This window comes from Helianthus annuus, chromosome 11, assembly GCF_002127325.2.
Source record: "Helianthus annuus cultivar XRQ/B chromosome 11, HanXRQr2.0-SUNRISE, whole genome shotgun sequence".
Classification (NCBI taxonomy): Eukaryota; Viridiplantae; Streptophyta; class Magnoliopsida; order Asterales; family Asteraceae; genus Helianthus; species Helianthus annuus.
The window spans coordinates 173,860,154-173,878,483 of record NC_035443.2 but is presented as its reverse complement, the minus strand read 5'-3'; the positions used below and the strand labels follow the sequence as shown (position 1 = coordinate 173,878,483).

The 18,330-nt window shown below is 36.5% G+C and overlaps 1 protein-coding gene across 1 annotated transcript; it reads right to left on the bottom strand.

Annotated features, from left to right (window-relative positions):
- Positions 1–16,751: 16,751 nt before the first annotated feature.
- On the bottom strand, positions 16,752–18,317 carry LOC110888784 (ATP-dependent DNA helicase pif1-like). Its single transcript, XM_022136292.1, has one exon. The coding sequence runs from the start codon at positions 18,315–18,317 to the stop codon at positions 16,752–16,754; it is 1,566 nt and encodes a 521-aa protein (XP_021991984.1).
- Between the last annotated feature and the right edge of the window lie 13 nt (positions 18,318–18,330).

Here is an 18,330-nt window from a genome sequence, read left to right as displayed (position 1 = left end):
TGTTAATATCTCATTTCCGAACAATGACGGCTCCTGAAATACACGACTGCCCTTCCCACGTACTCCTATCTAGTACTGGGCCAGACTGGGTCATTAGTTCACCTCCGTCCTCTACAGGCACGGGGTGAGGGTGCCAAACCTAAGTAGCGCTACTAACTAATACCCGATGAGGGACTTACAAATGATGATAGGTGAGAATATTAACCAATATACTCGTTTTTACCCAAAGACTCATTCCCCCCATGGAATACCCACTGACTGTCCCCAACCACTGGGACGCATGCTCGAATGTAGTGAACTCACCTTTGATTGCTCGGTATGTTACGTTATGTTATTCACAGCTGATCAATCAAATTCCTAACATGGTTACCAACGATAATCAGTTTCGCATGCAATTAAACCACATTTTCTACATATATAGCCAACAAGTTTCGTACAGATAGTGGTGTTAATTATTTCACATGTTGTAACAACAATTCACGTATTCATTGCATCCACCGCATACATGTATTAACATACGAGGAACACACAATGCTCATTGAATCATCACAGTATTTCATACAACATAACAGTCGGTTATCATCATGAAATCCCACAATAAGTAGTTTGTTCCCTCACAAGTCCATATCACAAATTCATAATTCATATGTCACGTAACAATCATATTTCGTTGTGTTACCCACATGGTGCACAATATAAATAAGCTAATGGCCTAGCAAGGATTATAACACTTAAACTTCTCACCTACAAACCATAATCCTTTCGTGCCCAGTCAAGTTATATATGTACGGCCCAACACTAACATCCGTTTAGAAAGTGGCCCAACAAACGGAGCCGTGTGTGCGCGACCCATTTGAACCCAGCCCGCTCGGACTGCACAGTTGCCCCCACTCCGCAACAGTGCGGGCCTGATGTCGTTAGGTGGGCCTGTGGTTTACTTGGCCCGGTTAATAGGTAAGACCTAGCATATGTATAATAACTAACCCAAACAGTATGATTATGCAACCCTAAACTACTAACTCATCTTTATTATCATCATCCACTTTATCAACATCCAATTATCAAGTTTCCGATTTAGCATTACCATGTAATCGAGGCCCTTATAATACACATATTCGTAATCATTATCCGATTATTACTTGCTTAACATACAAACCGAACAGTGGCCATTAAGATGTGCAAATCATAATCATTTACATCTTCAAACAAACATATTCTGAACTCAATCATTAGACCCAGTCATGAATTCATCGATCAAAGAGAGCACTTAGCTGATTGCATCCAATTTAATTACATATGTACGACAATAACTAGTTGCACACACATGATCCTTATCTATTTGAATCTATTGGCGGCCACATGTTACTGACAATTCACAAGTTGTATTGAATTTAATTATACATATCCCTGACAATTCACATGAAAATGTGAATCTATTCTAATGTGAATCTATTCTAATGTATCAAAGGCAATTGTGTCGGTTGCCTTAGTGTGTGGATAAATGTCAATTTAATGAAACCAAGGACAATGGCTGACAAGTCCCATGATAAATGGATCCCATTGGACCGAAGATATCATGCACACATGTAACATAATACTAAATGGCACACACATGAATAGATTAACATGAGCAGTATATACGCGTATCAAGGTCATACATGTACTCACAAACATGATTAATAAAACTGATCAATCAAAAGTAATCACTAACCAATCAACAGTAATCACAAACATGATTAATAAAACTGATCAATCAAAAGTAATCACTAACCAGCCCAGGGATCCGCTAAGATGATGTTACGAGAGAGGGGGGGGGTCCTTGACTACTGCCGTCGCACAAGAGGTAGGGGGTAGGGTTTGAATATGTATCATGCTAGTTAAGTTACGAAATCCATGTATGTGAATAAATTGTACACTAACCGGCCCTATAGGAAGCCCACGTGAGGTTGTTCTTGTTATCGGCCCAAGACAATTGCATGGCACCATGTGATTTGTTTTGAATGCTGGTGGCCCATGTGTTATAACAAAATCGGTCCAATACATGTTGGTGAATTTTTCTATGTTTGACATTATTGTTGATGGCAAAGAGTGGTCACTTTGATTTAATCAAAGTATCGGCGCATTAATGCTTTACAACAGAATTCATGTGGTTCAATATACACAATTTAAGAGATATATATACTCATTTTAAAGGTCCAATGGAATGAGTTGTTTAAACCCTCTTGTCGGCCACTATTCAACTCAATTCATAATTTTAAGTGGATGCTAACCTTAATCCAACTAACTAAAGTCATTCCCAAATAATATACATGATGCAACGTACAACGAAATGTAAAGCAGGATTGTAAAAACAGGTGACGTGTAAAGGAAAGGTCTTGAAATCTAGGGTTGTCACACCTTAACTACAAGTCAGCTGGCTATTGCATCATTGAACTTTGGAATTTATGTAATATATAGTTTTTGTACATTAATCTTAATATATCAAAGCAAAGTGCATACCTCAACATTAGGATCTGAGAAGGGGCTCTCTGCTTCTAGTACATTCGAGGGGTGAACTTTAGTGCAGACATCATCTAACACATGTGAACAACCTGCAGAATCAGACATATCTCCCAAAAGATCAGTCAACTCTAGTTGATTTTCTTTCTTATTGATACGCGCAAAATGCAACATATAAATTGTATCAATTGTGGCATAAAACTAACCCTTTTTAGTACTAATGTTGGAAAAGTGTGCTTTTGTCTTCCTTTTGTATTTTCAGGATTAAATGAGCTCAAATTAACAAAAGAAGCAAAAAGACAGCAAAATCTAACATAAATACAAGAAAAGGAACAAAAGTGGATTGCCCGACCCCTCGACAGCATCCTCCCAAGCAAAATAAAGAAGACAGAAGACTGAACACGCCCCGTGCTCAGCGAACACGAGGCCGTGCCCAAGAAAGGAGGACAGCTTCAGCCTCCGCAAGCTCCAAACCCTTTTTAATTTGTTCCTGATCAGACAGCAAAATAGTGAGTTCTTCCAACTCTTTATCTCTAAGAGCAAGAGTGGCGCAAGCTTGTACCTCTCGTTGTTCACTGCGCTCCCTATGAGAACGCGCCTCTTCAAGCGCAACTTCCACATCAACCTTCTCTTTCTTTAACTTTTCAACCTCCGCATCTTGTTTCTTCAGTTTCTCAATCTCAACCTTAAGATTATTAATAACGTTGCGGAGATTCACCTTCTCAGCATTATCCTTTTCACAAATTTTCTTCTAGTTTTTACATTCTTCAGAAAGGAGGACAGCTTCAGCCTCCGCTTTCCTCTTCCAACCTGCAACAGACCACTCCTCGATCTTCCGATCAACTTCAAATTTGGCTTGATCAGCCTCCAACTTATCTTTCAACTGAGCTAAGCGGTTTTCATCATCAGCAACCTTCTTCTTTGATACCCTGAAAGCCTCCCACTCCTTATGCATATTATGCCATTCACGCACTATGCGATGAGTGGTAGAAACATGAGAAGCAGTCTCCTCAAGGTAAGCATGATAAGTTTGATCATGAAGACGGTTTTCTTGAAACTTGATCTCTCCAGGCCGAAATATCCCCTGAAACCAGTCCCGACACACGCGCCAATCCGAGAAAGTATCACCTTTCTTCAAATTCCAAACAGGGGCATGAAGTTCAGAGGCATTTTTCTCCGAATAAGTTCTGTAATAGTAGTCTCCCAGAGTTTCCTCTGGGCGGATAGGAGAATCCTTGCCAGTTCCAGAAAAAGAGCCTTGCTCCTCAACAGTAACCTTCTCAACGCGCTCAGGCATAACATCAGAAGGCTTAGGAGAAAAAGTTGAAACAGGAATTTCCTCAGCAGTTTTTTCTTCCTCATAAGCAACAGTTTCGGGAGTTCGTGGATCACCAGCGCCATCCACAACCTTTGAACTAACAACCCTTTCAACTTCCGCAGTAACATCAACAGGCTTGTCAGCCTCGATAGTCTTCTCCACACCACCCTCAGGAACCTCAGAAGTTTTTAACTGTTCAACAGTGAAAGCACGCGGAGGAGAGGGTGGGAGTTCTTCGTTAACCACAGGCGGCAGATCGGTGAGAACAGGAGAAACAGGAACTTCTATAAAAACAAAATCCGTAAATATCTAATGCGCGAAAGAGAAAAAAGCAAAGGAAAAACTTACTAGGAGCAGATTCCGAAATGAAAGCATCCAGGTTGCCTTTCCTGGTAATTTTCTTTCTCTGGACCTTCTTTGAGGGCTGATCTTCAGCTTCAGCATCAATCTGTTTCCTTTTACCCATTTTCCTTAGCACCAAGTGCTCAGGACTGGATTCTTAGTCAATAGGATCATCTGGGTTGGATGGAGGGATATCAGCAGTATCCCTCGGCTCAGGTTTCGGCCTCCTAACAGTAACTGCAGGCGCAAGACCCTCCAAAGAGTCAGAAACCACCACATAATCACACCAGGAGTCAGAGGAACAACGCATACCTTTCTTCTCTCCTCCAGCATTTTTAGCTTTGGAGGGTTGAGTTTTTTCAGCATCGCTCTTTTTAGGCGCAACACTACTGATCGTCGCGCGCTTCTTCTTCTCAGGGCCTATGCCCAAATTTGACAATTCACCTACAGAAGCACAAAGAACAGTTTACTCAGGCGCGCAACAGAAAAAAGATAACAAACAACATGCGCAAACTTACCAGCACCAGCAGCAGGTTGTGCGGACAAATCTACATCCTGCGGAAGAACAAAGTTCTTCACAATCCGAAGGTACCAAAGTTCTTCATCATGCTTCTTCTTAATGGTATCCATTTTTCCGCCCTCTCTCTTAAAAGCAACAACATACAGCGAAACGACTGCAGAAGAAGAAGAGCAGGGTCAAAAAAAAAAAAGAAAAAAAACAAGAAAAGAGGAAAAATGAAGGGAGAAGGGAAAAAGCCCCACATTTACCTTTGTCATCCTCCGTATACACTGGTTTGTCTTCCCGGTCCATCCTCCAATTCAAACTCATGCTAGCACCGACAAGGGATTTCTCCGGTAAAGAGATGTTAGGAACATCCTTTAGATCTTGATACCGGTTCTCGTCAACAAGGGTCTGAATTGTTTCAATAGGAACATCTTCCTTTCCCCTTAAAACCATCCTCACTGGAATCACTTCGGCCTTGATAAAGAAAAATTTTTGCTTCCAATCATGAAAGGATTTTGGAGGATGCTGCAAAATCTTTTTTTGCAGATGCTCTCTGAACAAACGAGTAAAACCCTTGGGTATAGTGCATTTGGTGAAAAACCCTAAATCGAGGAACTGTCGGTTCAATGTGCATAGACCGACACACAAACTCGAAATGACGAACCCTAACCATGCCAATAGGGTGCAATTGAGAAATATGAAGCTTATAATACCCAAGAATTTCCAGGAAAAATTTTGTGACAGGCAAACGAAAGTTTCCTTCGCAAAAGAAATCCCAAAAAAGGGTGATATACCCAGCCGGAGCATCTGCCGCTGTCTGACCTTCTTCAGGATACAGAGCACCCCAGCTCTCTGGAAATCTAAGATTTTGAATCAAACCGTCAAAAGTTGCCCTAGGCCACTTCAACGGTGGAAGTTCAGCAGACATCTCTTCAGACAAGTCTTCGTGATGTTCTCCGGTTGACATAAGAAGAAGAAGAAGAATTGGCAAATTCTTTCTTAGCAAGATAACGAAGACAGGAAGAAGAAAAGTTTTCAACAATGAAATGACTACAAATGGGCAATTCAAGCAAACTTATATACCCACCGCCATAAATCGCATTGGTAACTGTCATAGCACCTTTTCCGGATATCACAGTTACCCAAACAACATGGGTGAGTGGAAAATAACACAAACGCGAGCTCACGCGCGCGTGTAGAGCACGGTTGATACGGTAAATCTGACAAGTGACAGCCTGTCACACCGGCCTTACTGTACCACCCTCACCTAAAGTCAAAGATTTTCAAAATCTCTATATAATAAGCAAAGTAAATCCTCTCATAGAAGATTCCCTACTTTCACGACAAAAGCATTTCCCTTTCATAAGTCCAGTGCTCCACTTATTTGCATAAGAGCAACACTAGACTGGGGGGACTTGAAGGGGTAAGGTCCCAAAAACCCCATAATAAGAACTTGGGACCATACCGCAACCTTGTCTGTCAACCCCTTTTTGACCTTGCGCGGCCACGCACTGGTCCTACAAAGAAGGCTTAACGGACAGGCAACAGGCAACACTGCACACCAAAAGGAAATCATAAATCCTTGCGCTTTCTCCATAAACAAAGGATGGAAATCCTAAGTTAAACACTTCCGCCTAATGATATCCAGACTTGGATATTATTTACCCAACTGGTGCCACACAGTAAAAGAGTCACATAGGATTATGGCAATAACCTTCTAGAAAGACTCAATCGTGCACCACTAAACGGGTACAACCGTCTGGACACGTGTCATCATCTCAGACACCCCTAAAATCACGATGATGGCATGAAGCTGGAGGGAGACCTCCACTTGATCACTTTCCACGTGGCAAACCCCCAGCCATAGATCTAAACAGCGATCTGTGTGCACTTACGTCGGATCGAGAAGCTTAACGAAAGGAAATGTAACCGCTTACGGAGTTAGCATCTTCCGTCAACATTTCACCAACGGGTTTTCCCGCCCAAAACTCTCGGCTATAAATATGAGAACAATTCAGGTATGAAAGGCAAGCTACACACACTTCGTCAATACCCCTTCTTCTTCATAAATACATACTTATTCTCACGCCGGAGTCGAGTCAAGGAGAGAACCCCCTTTTCTCCCCTTGACGAGGCTAACAGTGCTTTGTTTTGCAGAGTTTACCAGAGAAGAAGACCAATTGCAATTGAATCAAACGAGAGAGAACAACCTTTTTTTATGTAGATCCAAACCCCTTAGATAATTTGATTCCGGTCATTTATCTAGTGTTTCTTCAGTCCTGAAAAATGACACTTTCTTGTTAATTGATTTGGTTCGAACCTTTTTTTAACGACAGATGTTACCGCTACTCTATTTTACACCCAATAACCCTGAATTTTACTCCCCTTGAACGACAACAAGCCGCAATGATAATCCCATGAATAACTTCTTTCTCCATCCTACTAGGCGGAAGCACCTTGTAAATCTCCATAATATCTCTAAATGAAAAGGCAAAAATATTGGGAATACGACACCACAGGATAACACACTTTCAGAAGTCTGTTAACACTACTTTGTATTTCAATTTAACTAGTATTAAGTCCCCCGCATTGCGGCGGGGGCGTAAAACCGTGACAAATAGCATTAATGCGACACCATCATCAGCGAATATCAACACTAAAGTTGCGGCGTGTTAATGCGGAGAAATTAGATCGAAACGTAAAATATAGAAAATAATAACTAAGTCGATTTAGGACCTGCACGTTGCGACAACCTATCAAACAGGAAAAATAGACGATGTAAACACGATGTAACTCGCAAAATTTAGAGCATAGTGTAAAACAAAACGTAAAAGCGTTGAACCACACACGTACGTTGCGCCGTTTTAAATCGTAAAATTTAGAATAAACGTAAAACAAAAGTTTTGAGGAGTATATAAAGTATAGGGGACCAAAGTTAAAAGTAAAAAAGTTGTTAGGTTAAATTGAAAAAGATGAAAACTTTTGGTTGAAAGTAAAAAAAATCAAAGAGTTATTGGTTAAAAGTGTAATGTTAATTTTTTTTTTTGAAAAGCCCCCAAAGTATGAGGTACAACACTACTGTTCTATACCTTGTTGATAAATTATAATTATAATATGTAGGTATGTAAATGTAAATATCAACCCTTTTATTCTCCCTTTCTTATGGTTCGTTTTTTTATGTATTATTTTGAATTAAAATGTGTTGGGCTATCTGGAGCTTTGTAGGCTTTCTCAAGTGGGCTATATCCTAGCCCATCCCCAAGTTGCTAACTGTTTGGGGAGCCTTTTTGTAGCTCTCTTCCTCAATTCATCGATGTCTTCTATGTGGTTTCTGCTTCTTGAAGATGTTAAAAGTTGTTACTTATTGTTCTTCATTCATTAGGCTTATATGTTGTTGTATTGGGCTCATTTGTAACCTGGTCTTATAATTGGGCTTATGGTTATGTTTGTTAGTTGGTTATTATTGGGCTAACTTGTTTGTTAGCCTGGTTGTTACTGTAACAAATATCTTCAGGGTTCTGGTTGTAACTTTGAGGGCTGTTTATCTTTCCGGAGCATACTTGAAGGGTTAAAGTGGAAATTGTGAAGTTTCAAGATATAAAAGGGGTTCTACTGATCATTATTGTACTTGTAACCATTTCATCTTCTTCTGCTAGGGTTTCAGTCTTCTACGGAGATTTGTATAGACAATCTCTCATCTGTATCTGAGAGATTGTTCTTATTGTTTGTTGTACTGTTGATGTTGATGATCATCAGTGGATGATCATCATCTGTATTTCTGTATTCTGTACTTTGTATCAGATCTTACTATTGTAAGATCCTCTGGGTATTTTGGGGGGAAAATCTTTTGGTTTGGGTTAATAAGATTTTGTCACCGTTTTTGTCGCTATTTCTTGTGTTTGATTGTGATTGTTATTTGTATCATAAAATTTTACATGGTATCAGAGCTTTTGAGCTCTTGATCCGGTCTTATTTCCGCTGTGTTGGTCTGATTTGATTGTTGTTTTGTGTAGGTCTGCTTCAAGTTGCAGATCTGTGTCTGATATTGTTAGATCTTCTGGATCTTGGGAGGTTGTTGATATTCAAACCCTAGCTAGGGTTTCTTGCTTCTTGTTGAAGAACTGTGTTGGTCTCTAAACCCTTGAAGGTTTAGGGCAAACTGACCAGTTGTGTTGTTCTTGATATTGTGTTAAAACCTCAGATCTGTTCAGATCTGGTGGTTTTTTTGGATTGCTTGCACCCACTGTGAGATCATTCTTCTCCTCTCTTTACTGTTTGTTGTTGTTGATCTAGTTGAAGTCGGGGTAGTGAAGACCGACACTTGATTCTTTTTTGATTTGGTGTTTTCTGTTGTTGTCCTGTTCTGGTTAGTTGTTTGGCTCCTGTATTAAGACCTGTCCAGGCACTATAAGTGACGAACCTGGAATCTGGACACTGATACAGTTTCGCCTTAGGGTTTGTTGTTTTTTTATTCTTGTGTGATTTGTTGATTTGTTTATCATGGGTGATAAAGGTGATAGTTCTGGTTCATCTCAGACCTTGATTAGCAAGCTTGATATAGGTGATCCCTTGTTTTTGCATCCTAGTGATTCTAGTTCATTAACAATTGTTGGTATAAAACTAAAGGGAACCGAAAACTATAGGGTTTGGTCTAGTGCTATGAAATTGGCTCTTGAAGCCAAAAATAAATTTGGATTTATAGATGGTAAATGTAAAAAGAATTCTGATGATGATGTTCTAAGTAGTCAGTGGGACAGGTGTAATTCAGTTGTGCTAAGTTGGTTGTTAAACTCTGTCTCTGAGGAGTTATACTTAGGGCAAGTATTCTCTAAGTTAGCCTCAGAAGTCTGGATTGATCTAAAAGAAACTTATGACAAGGTTGATGGCTCTATAGTTTATGATTTATATAAAAAGATTAACTGTATTACTCAAAATGGAAGTTCAGTTTCTGAGTATTATCATAGATTAAATACAATGTGGAAACAGTTTGATGCTGTAGTTCAACTGCCCACATGTTCTTGCCAAGCTGCAAAAGATTATAATGATTTTTCAATGTTAATAAAATTGATGCAGTTTCTTATGGGGTTAGATGATATCTATCAACCTGTAAGAACTAATTTGTTGACTAGAGAGCCATTACCTACTGTCAAAGTTGCTTTTTCAATTGTATCCAGAGAAGAGTCACATAGAAATTCTAGTGGAAGTTCAAAGAATCAAAATGTGTCATTTGCTTCTAAAACCAACCAGTCTTTTGAACAAAAAAGAAAAGAATATAAAGGTCCTAATCCTAATCTTAAATGTACACATTGTCATAAAATTGGACATACAGTTGATAGGTGTTTTGAGTTAGTTGGTTATCCTTTAGGGTTCAAAAAGAAACCTGGAAGTCAAACTGGTAAAAATTTTTCAAACTCTAAATCCAATGTGTCTTCTATGCCATCTATGTCTCCTTTTTCTCCAGAGCAGGTTGCTAAGTTGTTGAGTCTCCTAGGTGAAAAAACCAATTCTGAGTCTCAACCTTCTAATATGGGAGGTGAGTCTAATTGTGTCTTTAATTCTTCAAATATGTTTATGTGTTGTTCCAGTCTAATAAACTTTGGTTTTGACTGTAATTGGATTTGTGACTCTGGTGCTAATCAACATATGGTTAAAACAGATAATGATATGTTTAATAGTATTGATGTTTCTGAATATGATCTAACTGTATCACATCCTAATGGAACAAAAGCTAAAGTTTCTAAAATTGGCTGTATAAGACTGGCTGAAGATGTTGTTTTAAATGATGTGTTTTTTGTTCCTACATATAGTGTCAATCTATTATCTGTTTATAAATTGTCTAAAGATAATAATATAACTGTGGTGTTTAATGATAATAATTGTGTGCTTCAGGATTCGAAATCAGGGAGAATCCTGGTGACTGGTAAACAGGATAATGGTCTATATTTTGTTAGCAAAAATGGTAATTCAATAAATTTTTGTTTTAACAGTTTAAATAATAGCAATTTGTGGCATAGTAGGTTAGGCCATCCTGCTGATCAAGTCTTGTCAATTTTAAAAGATGATCTGGGTGTTGTTAATATTGTGAAAAATTCTTGTGAAGTTTGTCATAGGGCAAAACAAGTCAGAGTCCCATCTCCTTTAAGTGAATATAAAACTAAATATATAGGTGATATTGTCCATTTAGATGTTTGGGGACCATATAAGGTCACTAGTAGAGATGGTTTCAAATATTTCTTAACAATTGTGGATGATTTCTCTTGTACTGTTTGGTGTTACTTACTTAAAAATAAAATGGAAGTGTTTGATAATATAGAAAGCTTTTATGAGTTAGTGTTAACTCAGTTTAAAACTAAAATTAAGGTCTTTAGAAGTGATAATGGGACTGAGTTTGTTAATCATAAAATGGAAATTTTTTGTAAAACTAAAGGAATTTTTCATCAAAGATCTTGTTCTTACACACCACAACAAAATGGTGTGGTTGAAAGAAAGCATAGACATCTTTTAAATTTGGCAAGATCTCTGCTGTTTCAAAGTGGTGTTCCACTTAATTTCTGGTCTGATTGTGTGTTAACTGCTGTCTATCTTATTAACAGGTTACCATCTTCTGTGCTGTTAGGTAAAAGTCCCTATGAGTTAATGTTTGGTTTTAAACCCTCACTTACACATCTTAGAGTGTTTGGTTGTTTATGCTTTAGCACTATTTTAAATAATTCAGATAAATTGTCTTATAATGCTGAAAAGTGTATATTGTTGGATATTCTAATGTTAAAAAAGGTTACAAACTGTGGAGTTTAGATAATAAAAAAGAGTTTTATTCTAGAGATGTTAAGTTCTATGAAACAGTTTTTCCTTATAAGTCAAATAGTTTAATCAGTCAAGGTGTGTGTTTAACTGAAAAATTAGACCATCTGAATTTTTTTGATAGTGTTGAGGCTTTAACAACTGAACCTTTAGTTCCCAATGATGAAGAGGGGAGTAATCAAACTCATGAGGTTACTGGTGAAGATCAGCAACCAATTCCCTCTACATCTGCCACTCCTAGTAGTGCTGACCAACAGCATTCTGCAGAAGGAGTTGAAAGTAGTAGTAGTGAAGAATCTGGTAGGGCAGAGGACACTAGTAGTACCTCACATGATGAGTTTAACCCATCTGAGGGAATAAGTCCTTCATTTAGAAGGTCTACTAGGAAAGTTGTTGTGCCTAAGAAGTTTGAAAACTTTGTGTTAAACAGTAAAGTAAAATACAGTTTAGATAAGGTTGTCACTTATGCTTGTTTGTCATCTGATAATATGGCCTTCACTGCTTCTTTAAATAAGGTTGTTGAGCCTTCATGTTATGAAGAAGCAGCTAGTGATCCCAGGTGGGTAGAAGCTATGAACAAAGAAATGGAAGCTTTGTTCAGAAATAACACTTGGGTACTAGCTGATCTTCCAAAAGACAGAAAGGCTATTGGTTGTAAATGGTTTTATAGGGTTAAATATAAGTCAAGTGGTGAAGTAGAAAGATTTAAAGCTAGGCTGGTTGCTAAGGGTTTTAATCAAAGAGAAGGTCTTGATTTTGGAGAGACTTTCTCTCATGTTGTCAAAATGGTTACTATAAGAACTGTTGTTGCCTTAGCTGTACATTTTGAATGGCCATTATATCAGTTAGATGTTGATAATGCTTTTTTGCATGGGTCTATAACTGAGGATGTTTATATGAAGTTACCTCAGGGTTATTATTCTAAAGATGAATCAAAAGTTTGTAAACTTGTCAAATCATTGTATGGCCTTAAACAGGCACCTAGAAAATGGAATGAAAGATTAACTAATGTTTTATTAAAGTTTGGCTTTATACAAAGCAAATGTGATCATTCCTTGTTTATTTTGAACAAAGTGGGAGTTACTGTGTTCTTACTTGTATATGTTGATGATATTGTTTTAACTGGGAATTCTGTTGTTGAGATTGAGAATATTAAAAAGGTTTTAAATGATACATTAAAAATTAAAGATCTAGGAATTTTAAAATATTTCCTAGGAATTGAAGTATTATATAATAAAGATGAGGTTTACTTTAGTCAAAGAAAGTATTGTTTGGAATTTCTGAATGAGTTTGGTTATTTAGGGTGTAAGCCTGTTAATACACCTATTGAGCAAAGTTATTTAGTTAATTCTAAGATTGATAAAGATCAAAAGTTTTTGAAAAATATAACAGGGTTTCAAAAGTTGATTGGTAAACTTATATACTTGTCCTTAACAAGACCAGATATAAGTTATACAGTTCAATTTTTGAGCCAGTTTATGCATAAACCAAGTGAGTTGCATTTAAGTCTTGCTTTGAGGTTGTTAAGGTACCTGAAACAAAGTCCTGGAAAGGGTCTGAGTTTTAAAAAAGGTTTAAATCTTGATTTGCTTGGATATGCTGATGCTGATTGGGCTAAATGTTTATCTACTAGAAAATCAGTAACTGGGTATTGTATTTTTTTGGGTGAGTGTCTTGTTTCTTGGAAAAGTAAGAAACAAAGCACGGTTTCCAGGTCTACAGCAGAAGCAGAATATCGTGCTATGTGTTCTGCTACATGTGAGATTATGTGGTTGAAGAACTTACTATCTGAGTTATCTGTTAGTTGTGCTTTACCTGTATCTTTGAAGTGTGATAGTCAGTCTGCTATGTCAATAGCAGCTAACCGAGTGCTTCATGAAAGGACTAAACACTTTGAACTGGACTTACATTTTCTAAGAGAACAAGTGTCAAATGGTATTGTAAACCCTGAAAAAAGTTGACTCAGAAAGTCAACTTGCTGATATTTTTACTAAGGGACTTGGTATTGAACAGCATGCTCAATTTTGTGAAAAGTTAAAGTTAGTAGATTTGTTTAAGCTAAATGAATGAAGGGGGGGGGTGTTAAAAGTTGTTACTTATTGTTCTTCATTCATTAGGCTTATATGTTGTTGTATTGGGCTCATTTGTAACCTGGTCTTATAATTGGGCTTATGGTTATGTTTGTTAGTTGGTTATTATTGGGCTAACTTGTTTGTTAGCCTGGTTGTTACTGTAACAAATATCTTCAGGGTTCTGGTTGTAACTTTGAGGGCTGTTTATCTTTCCGGAGCATACTTGAAGGGTTAAAGTGGAAATTGTGAAGTTTCAAGATATAAAAGGGGTTCTACTGATCATTATTGTACTTGTAACCATTTCATCTTCTTCTGCTAGGGTTTCAGTCTTCTACGGAGATTTGTATAGACAATCTCTCATCTGTATCTGAGAGATTGTTCTTATTGTTTGTTGTACTGTTGATGTTGATGATCATCAGTGGATGATCATCATCTGTATTTCTGTATTCTGTACTTTGTATCAGATCTTACTATTGTAAGATCCTCTGGGTATTTTGGGGGGAAAATCTTTTGGTTTGGGTTAATAAGATTTTGTCACCGTTTTTGTCGCTATTTCTTGTGTTTGATTGTGATTGTTATTTGTATCATAAAATTTTACAGAAGAACAAGCTATCCAGGCAAGGAGTTATGATTGACATTCATCAAAAACTACTAAAGTAAGTTTGTTTGGGTTATGCTAAAAATTGATCTATTTTGTTATATTTTGATCTATATAAATTGATTGTTTGGGTTATACTAAAGTATGCTTGTTTCAATCCGGTTAGTTGTTTACGTTTAACATAACTATGCTTGTAAAATATGATTGAATGTGTTATAGACTTCATTGATAGACACATGAAGGGTTTATAAACTATTACACATGATTAAAAAACCATTTTGGTTTAAGGTAAAAAATGTTATTCGAAATTATATGAATGAAATTAATAACTATGAATGGAAGTAATAACTAATACTTCAAAATATTTAAGAAGGCATATGGTTGATTTACATTCAAAATGTAGAATGAATGCTAACAACATTTTATATCATTTGATCAAATATTTTATAATGGAATTACACAGCTTTAGAAAAACATGATTAAATTGACATATAAATTACCAACTTAGGGAAAAGGTCTATTAAATGAAAAAGGGGAAATTATATAATCAAAAAGACATTTTTAAATATTGTTGATGGAAAAAGTGAGAAACTTTAATAGTAAAGGGACTAGTTACGTAATTTGTTTCTATTATAGTCTAAGCCAAAAACATTAAACAATGACTTCAGCTATTGATAGTGATGATGACTCATACCTCATGACTCGACTTAAAGCCACCTTATGAAATTTTCAAAACCAGCGAGCGTGTATAACCTACGAGTTTGTTTCGCAGGAATTCAATGAAATTTAAGAGAACTGAAATCTAAATATCATATCTTAAGATGTTTGGTTGACAATAGAATTAAAAGTGGGCATTAATTCGTTCAAAGTTCAAATTCCTTTAACTTAAGGAATTCAAAATCTTTCGTATATGTGAAGGAATCAAAGTAAATTCATTGGAATCTTTGACCGACCGTTTGACCCGCGTCGTTTTAACTCGTACTGTTTTGACCGGTACTGGTTTCAATCCGAACCGTTTTGACGCGAACCGCTTTGACCCGTTCCATTTCGACGCGAACCGTTTCAACCCGAGCCGTTCCGACCTGTGTCATTTCGACGCGAGCCGTTTCGACGCGAACCGTTTCGAATCGAACTGTTTCGACGCGAACCGTTTTGACCCGAACCGGGGATTGTGGGTGCCGAAGTGATGGATTACAATTCATTTGACAACCAAACACAATAAAAATGAAATTGAGATTTCAATTCTAACTGAAATGTTTAAATTCCAAATCTAATTCCTTAAATATTAATTCCTATTCAAATTACAATTCCAAATTCAAAACATTTCGTTAACCAAACACCCGTTAATGTTCTTAATTTTTCTTATAATCTTAATTTTTCTTTCACTTTTTCATATTGTTTACGCGTAAAGACTTTAAGCACATGTTTACTTTTTTTTTTTCATTAAAAAATCAAAATTTCTATTTTACAATGTAAAAAGGAACGTGTGGGTCATCAATCATCATGCATGTTATGTATTATTACTCCTATATAAATATTATTTTACTTTTTTTATTATTTATTATATAAAATTACATTTATTCAACCCGTGTAATTAATAAGTTTTCTAAAGATATAACTTTTTTATTATTTGATATATAAAATTACATTTATTCAATCTGTATAATAAATAAGGTTTTTAAAGATATATTATTTTATTGTTTAGTATATAAAATTAGCTTTATTCAAGCCGTGTAATACACGGGGGGTTCTAACCTAGTTCCTACTATAAATAAATAGACTAGGGGTGCAAACGAGCCGAGCCCGAGCTCGACTAGGCTCGAGCTCGTTTAACATATGAAAGATCGAACTCGTTTAACATATGAAAGCTCAAGCTTGACTCGATTCGAGCTATATTTGTAAAGCTCGAGCTCAGCTTAAAGGTATTCAGAGCACTTCCACAAAGGTTGAAGGTACACTATAGACAATAGTTAACTCCTCCACAAAGGTTGAAGGTACATAGTAATATAGTATTATATTATTTTGTGGAAAGTATGTTTTAAATCCTTAAAAATAAATCTCCTTAAAAAAAGTTTTATTATTTCTTCAAAATTCAAAACATTCGGTTTATGATTTCTTAAGACCATTATGTTTTATGATTTCTACTGTTCTACTTTATCATGTCTTCCAATTCAATACAAAAAAGAGAAAACATTTTTCTTTGAAATCGGTTATTCGGATAACCCGCTTTTAGTCAAAGTCGCGACTGAATTCATATTTGGTTATTAGGTTCGGTTTGGTTTTTTGTAAAAAAAAAAAAAAAAAAAACAAAAGCCGAATTAACTGTTAATCAAACCAATGAACACTTGAATCCTCCCAATGATTCATACCATTTCCCCCTCTTTTACATTATCGGGCTCCTATATTTATGATAAGTTAACCCATGTATATAATTAACTAGGTTATCACCCGTGGTACCCACGGGTTGATTTATTTTTAGGATATTAATAATTATTTATTATTATTTGTCGGGATGGTTAAATAAAATTGAAAAGGATATAGATACATTGATTCAATTACATCACATGTTACCAAATATCTACTATATTAAATAAAATAACTGTAATTAAAATTACATCACAAGTTACCAAATATCTCCTTGTAAACCACATTTGATGTCTGCTTCGAAGGTTTACCATCAGCATCGTACGCTAAAATTTTGACACCTTCTCTCGTCTTCACTCTAGATAAAGCAACGTACAACTGACCATGACTAAAAACTGGATCCTTTAAATATAGCCCAACTCTTGATAAAGAGTGCCCTTGACTTTTGTTAATTGTCATAGCAAAACATACTGACAACGGAAATTGCCTTCTTTGAAACTGAAACGGTATCTTCTTGTCAGAAGGAATCATTGAAATCCTTGGAATATAAACTCTAGTACCAATATTCCCACCTGATATTACTTCAGCTTCAATAACTCGTTTACCGAGAAAGGTTATTTGAAGTCTAGTTCCATTACATAGACCACTTTGTTGATCAATGTTTCGAAGAAACATTACAGGAACACCAACTTTAAGAACCAACTTATGATTAGGTAAACCGGCTATTTTAAGAGCATTCAAATTATCAGCCGAATACAAATCTTGTTGGAAAGAATCAAGTACTTGCTCAGTTTGACATATACTGTCAGAGCTCAAATACTCTTTTTCTTCACCCGGAAATAACGAAAGTAAACGATCATTAATTTCATGAACAACTTCATTTTTTGGTGCTAAAATAGCTCTCTCAGAAAAGAATCCAGATTTTTTGTAATTTTCTAAAATTGAAGGATAAACAAAGTCGATTAAACTTTGTATTAGATCGTCCAAATCGGTGATTGCTAAGTCATCCGGTATCTCTATAAGTGCTTCACCATCATTTTCTGAACCAAGGTTTCCTTCACCAATATCAAGTAGCCATCTTGCAAATTTCTCAATAGACTCAACGTTAGATGTTTGAGCTCCAACTGTCAACCTCATGTTTTTTGTTAATTTTAAAACCTTGCATTCTGACCATATATATGAAGAACTCAAAGATGCATTGACAATTTGTTGTCTAGTACCATTAGGAATGACCGGGAGGATTTGTCTAAAGTCCCCACCAAAAACAATAACTTTACCCCCAAATGGTAGTTCAGACTGGTGACCCATAGAAGACGATAAAACGTCTTTCATTGTTCTATCTAGTGCCTCAAAAGCATGCTTGTGGACCATAGGGGCTTCGTCCCATATAATCAACTTTGCCTCTTTTAGTAGGTCAGCAACATCATCGTTTGGCTTAATGTGGCACATGGAGTCTTCTGTCAAGTTAATGGGGATTTTAAACCTAGAATGTGCCGTACTTCCTTTAGATAGTAATAACGAAGCAATACCACTCGAAGCAACATTCAACACAATCTGTCCTTTTGATCTAATTGCAGAAGCCAATGTCTTCCACAAAAAAGTCTTCCCAGTTCCACCATAACCATATACAAAAAACAACCCTCCATTTTGACTATCGATTGCATGCATAATTTCATTAAAAACCTTCGACTGCTCTTCAGTTAGACATTCTTTCATTCGACAAAACTCAGTTTGCAACTCATTTGTGTCTTGGGATAATTCATCGTTGATTAGACGGTTGGTAATTTGACGTAAAGAGTGATGATCAGGATAAGGCATTGTAGTAAACTTA

Coding starts and splice junctions, on each gene's coding strand:
- LOC110888784 (XM_022136292.1), bottom strand. CDS start 18,317: ATGCCTTATCCTGATCATCACTCTTTACGTCAAATTACCAACCGTCTA.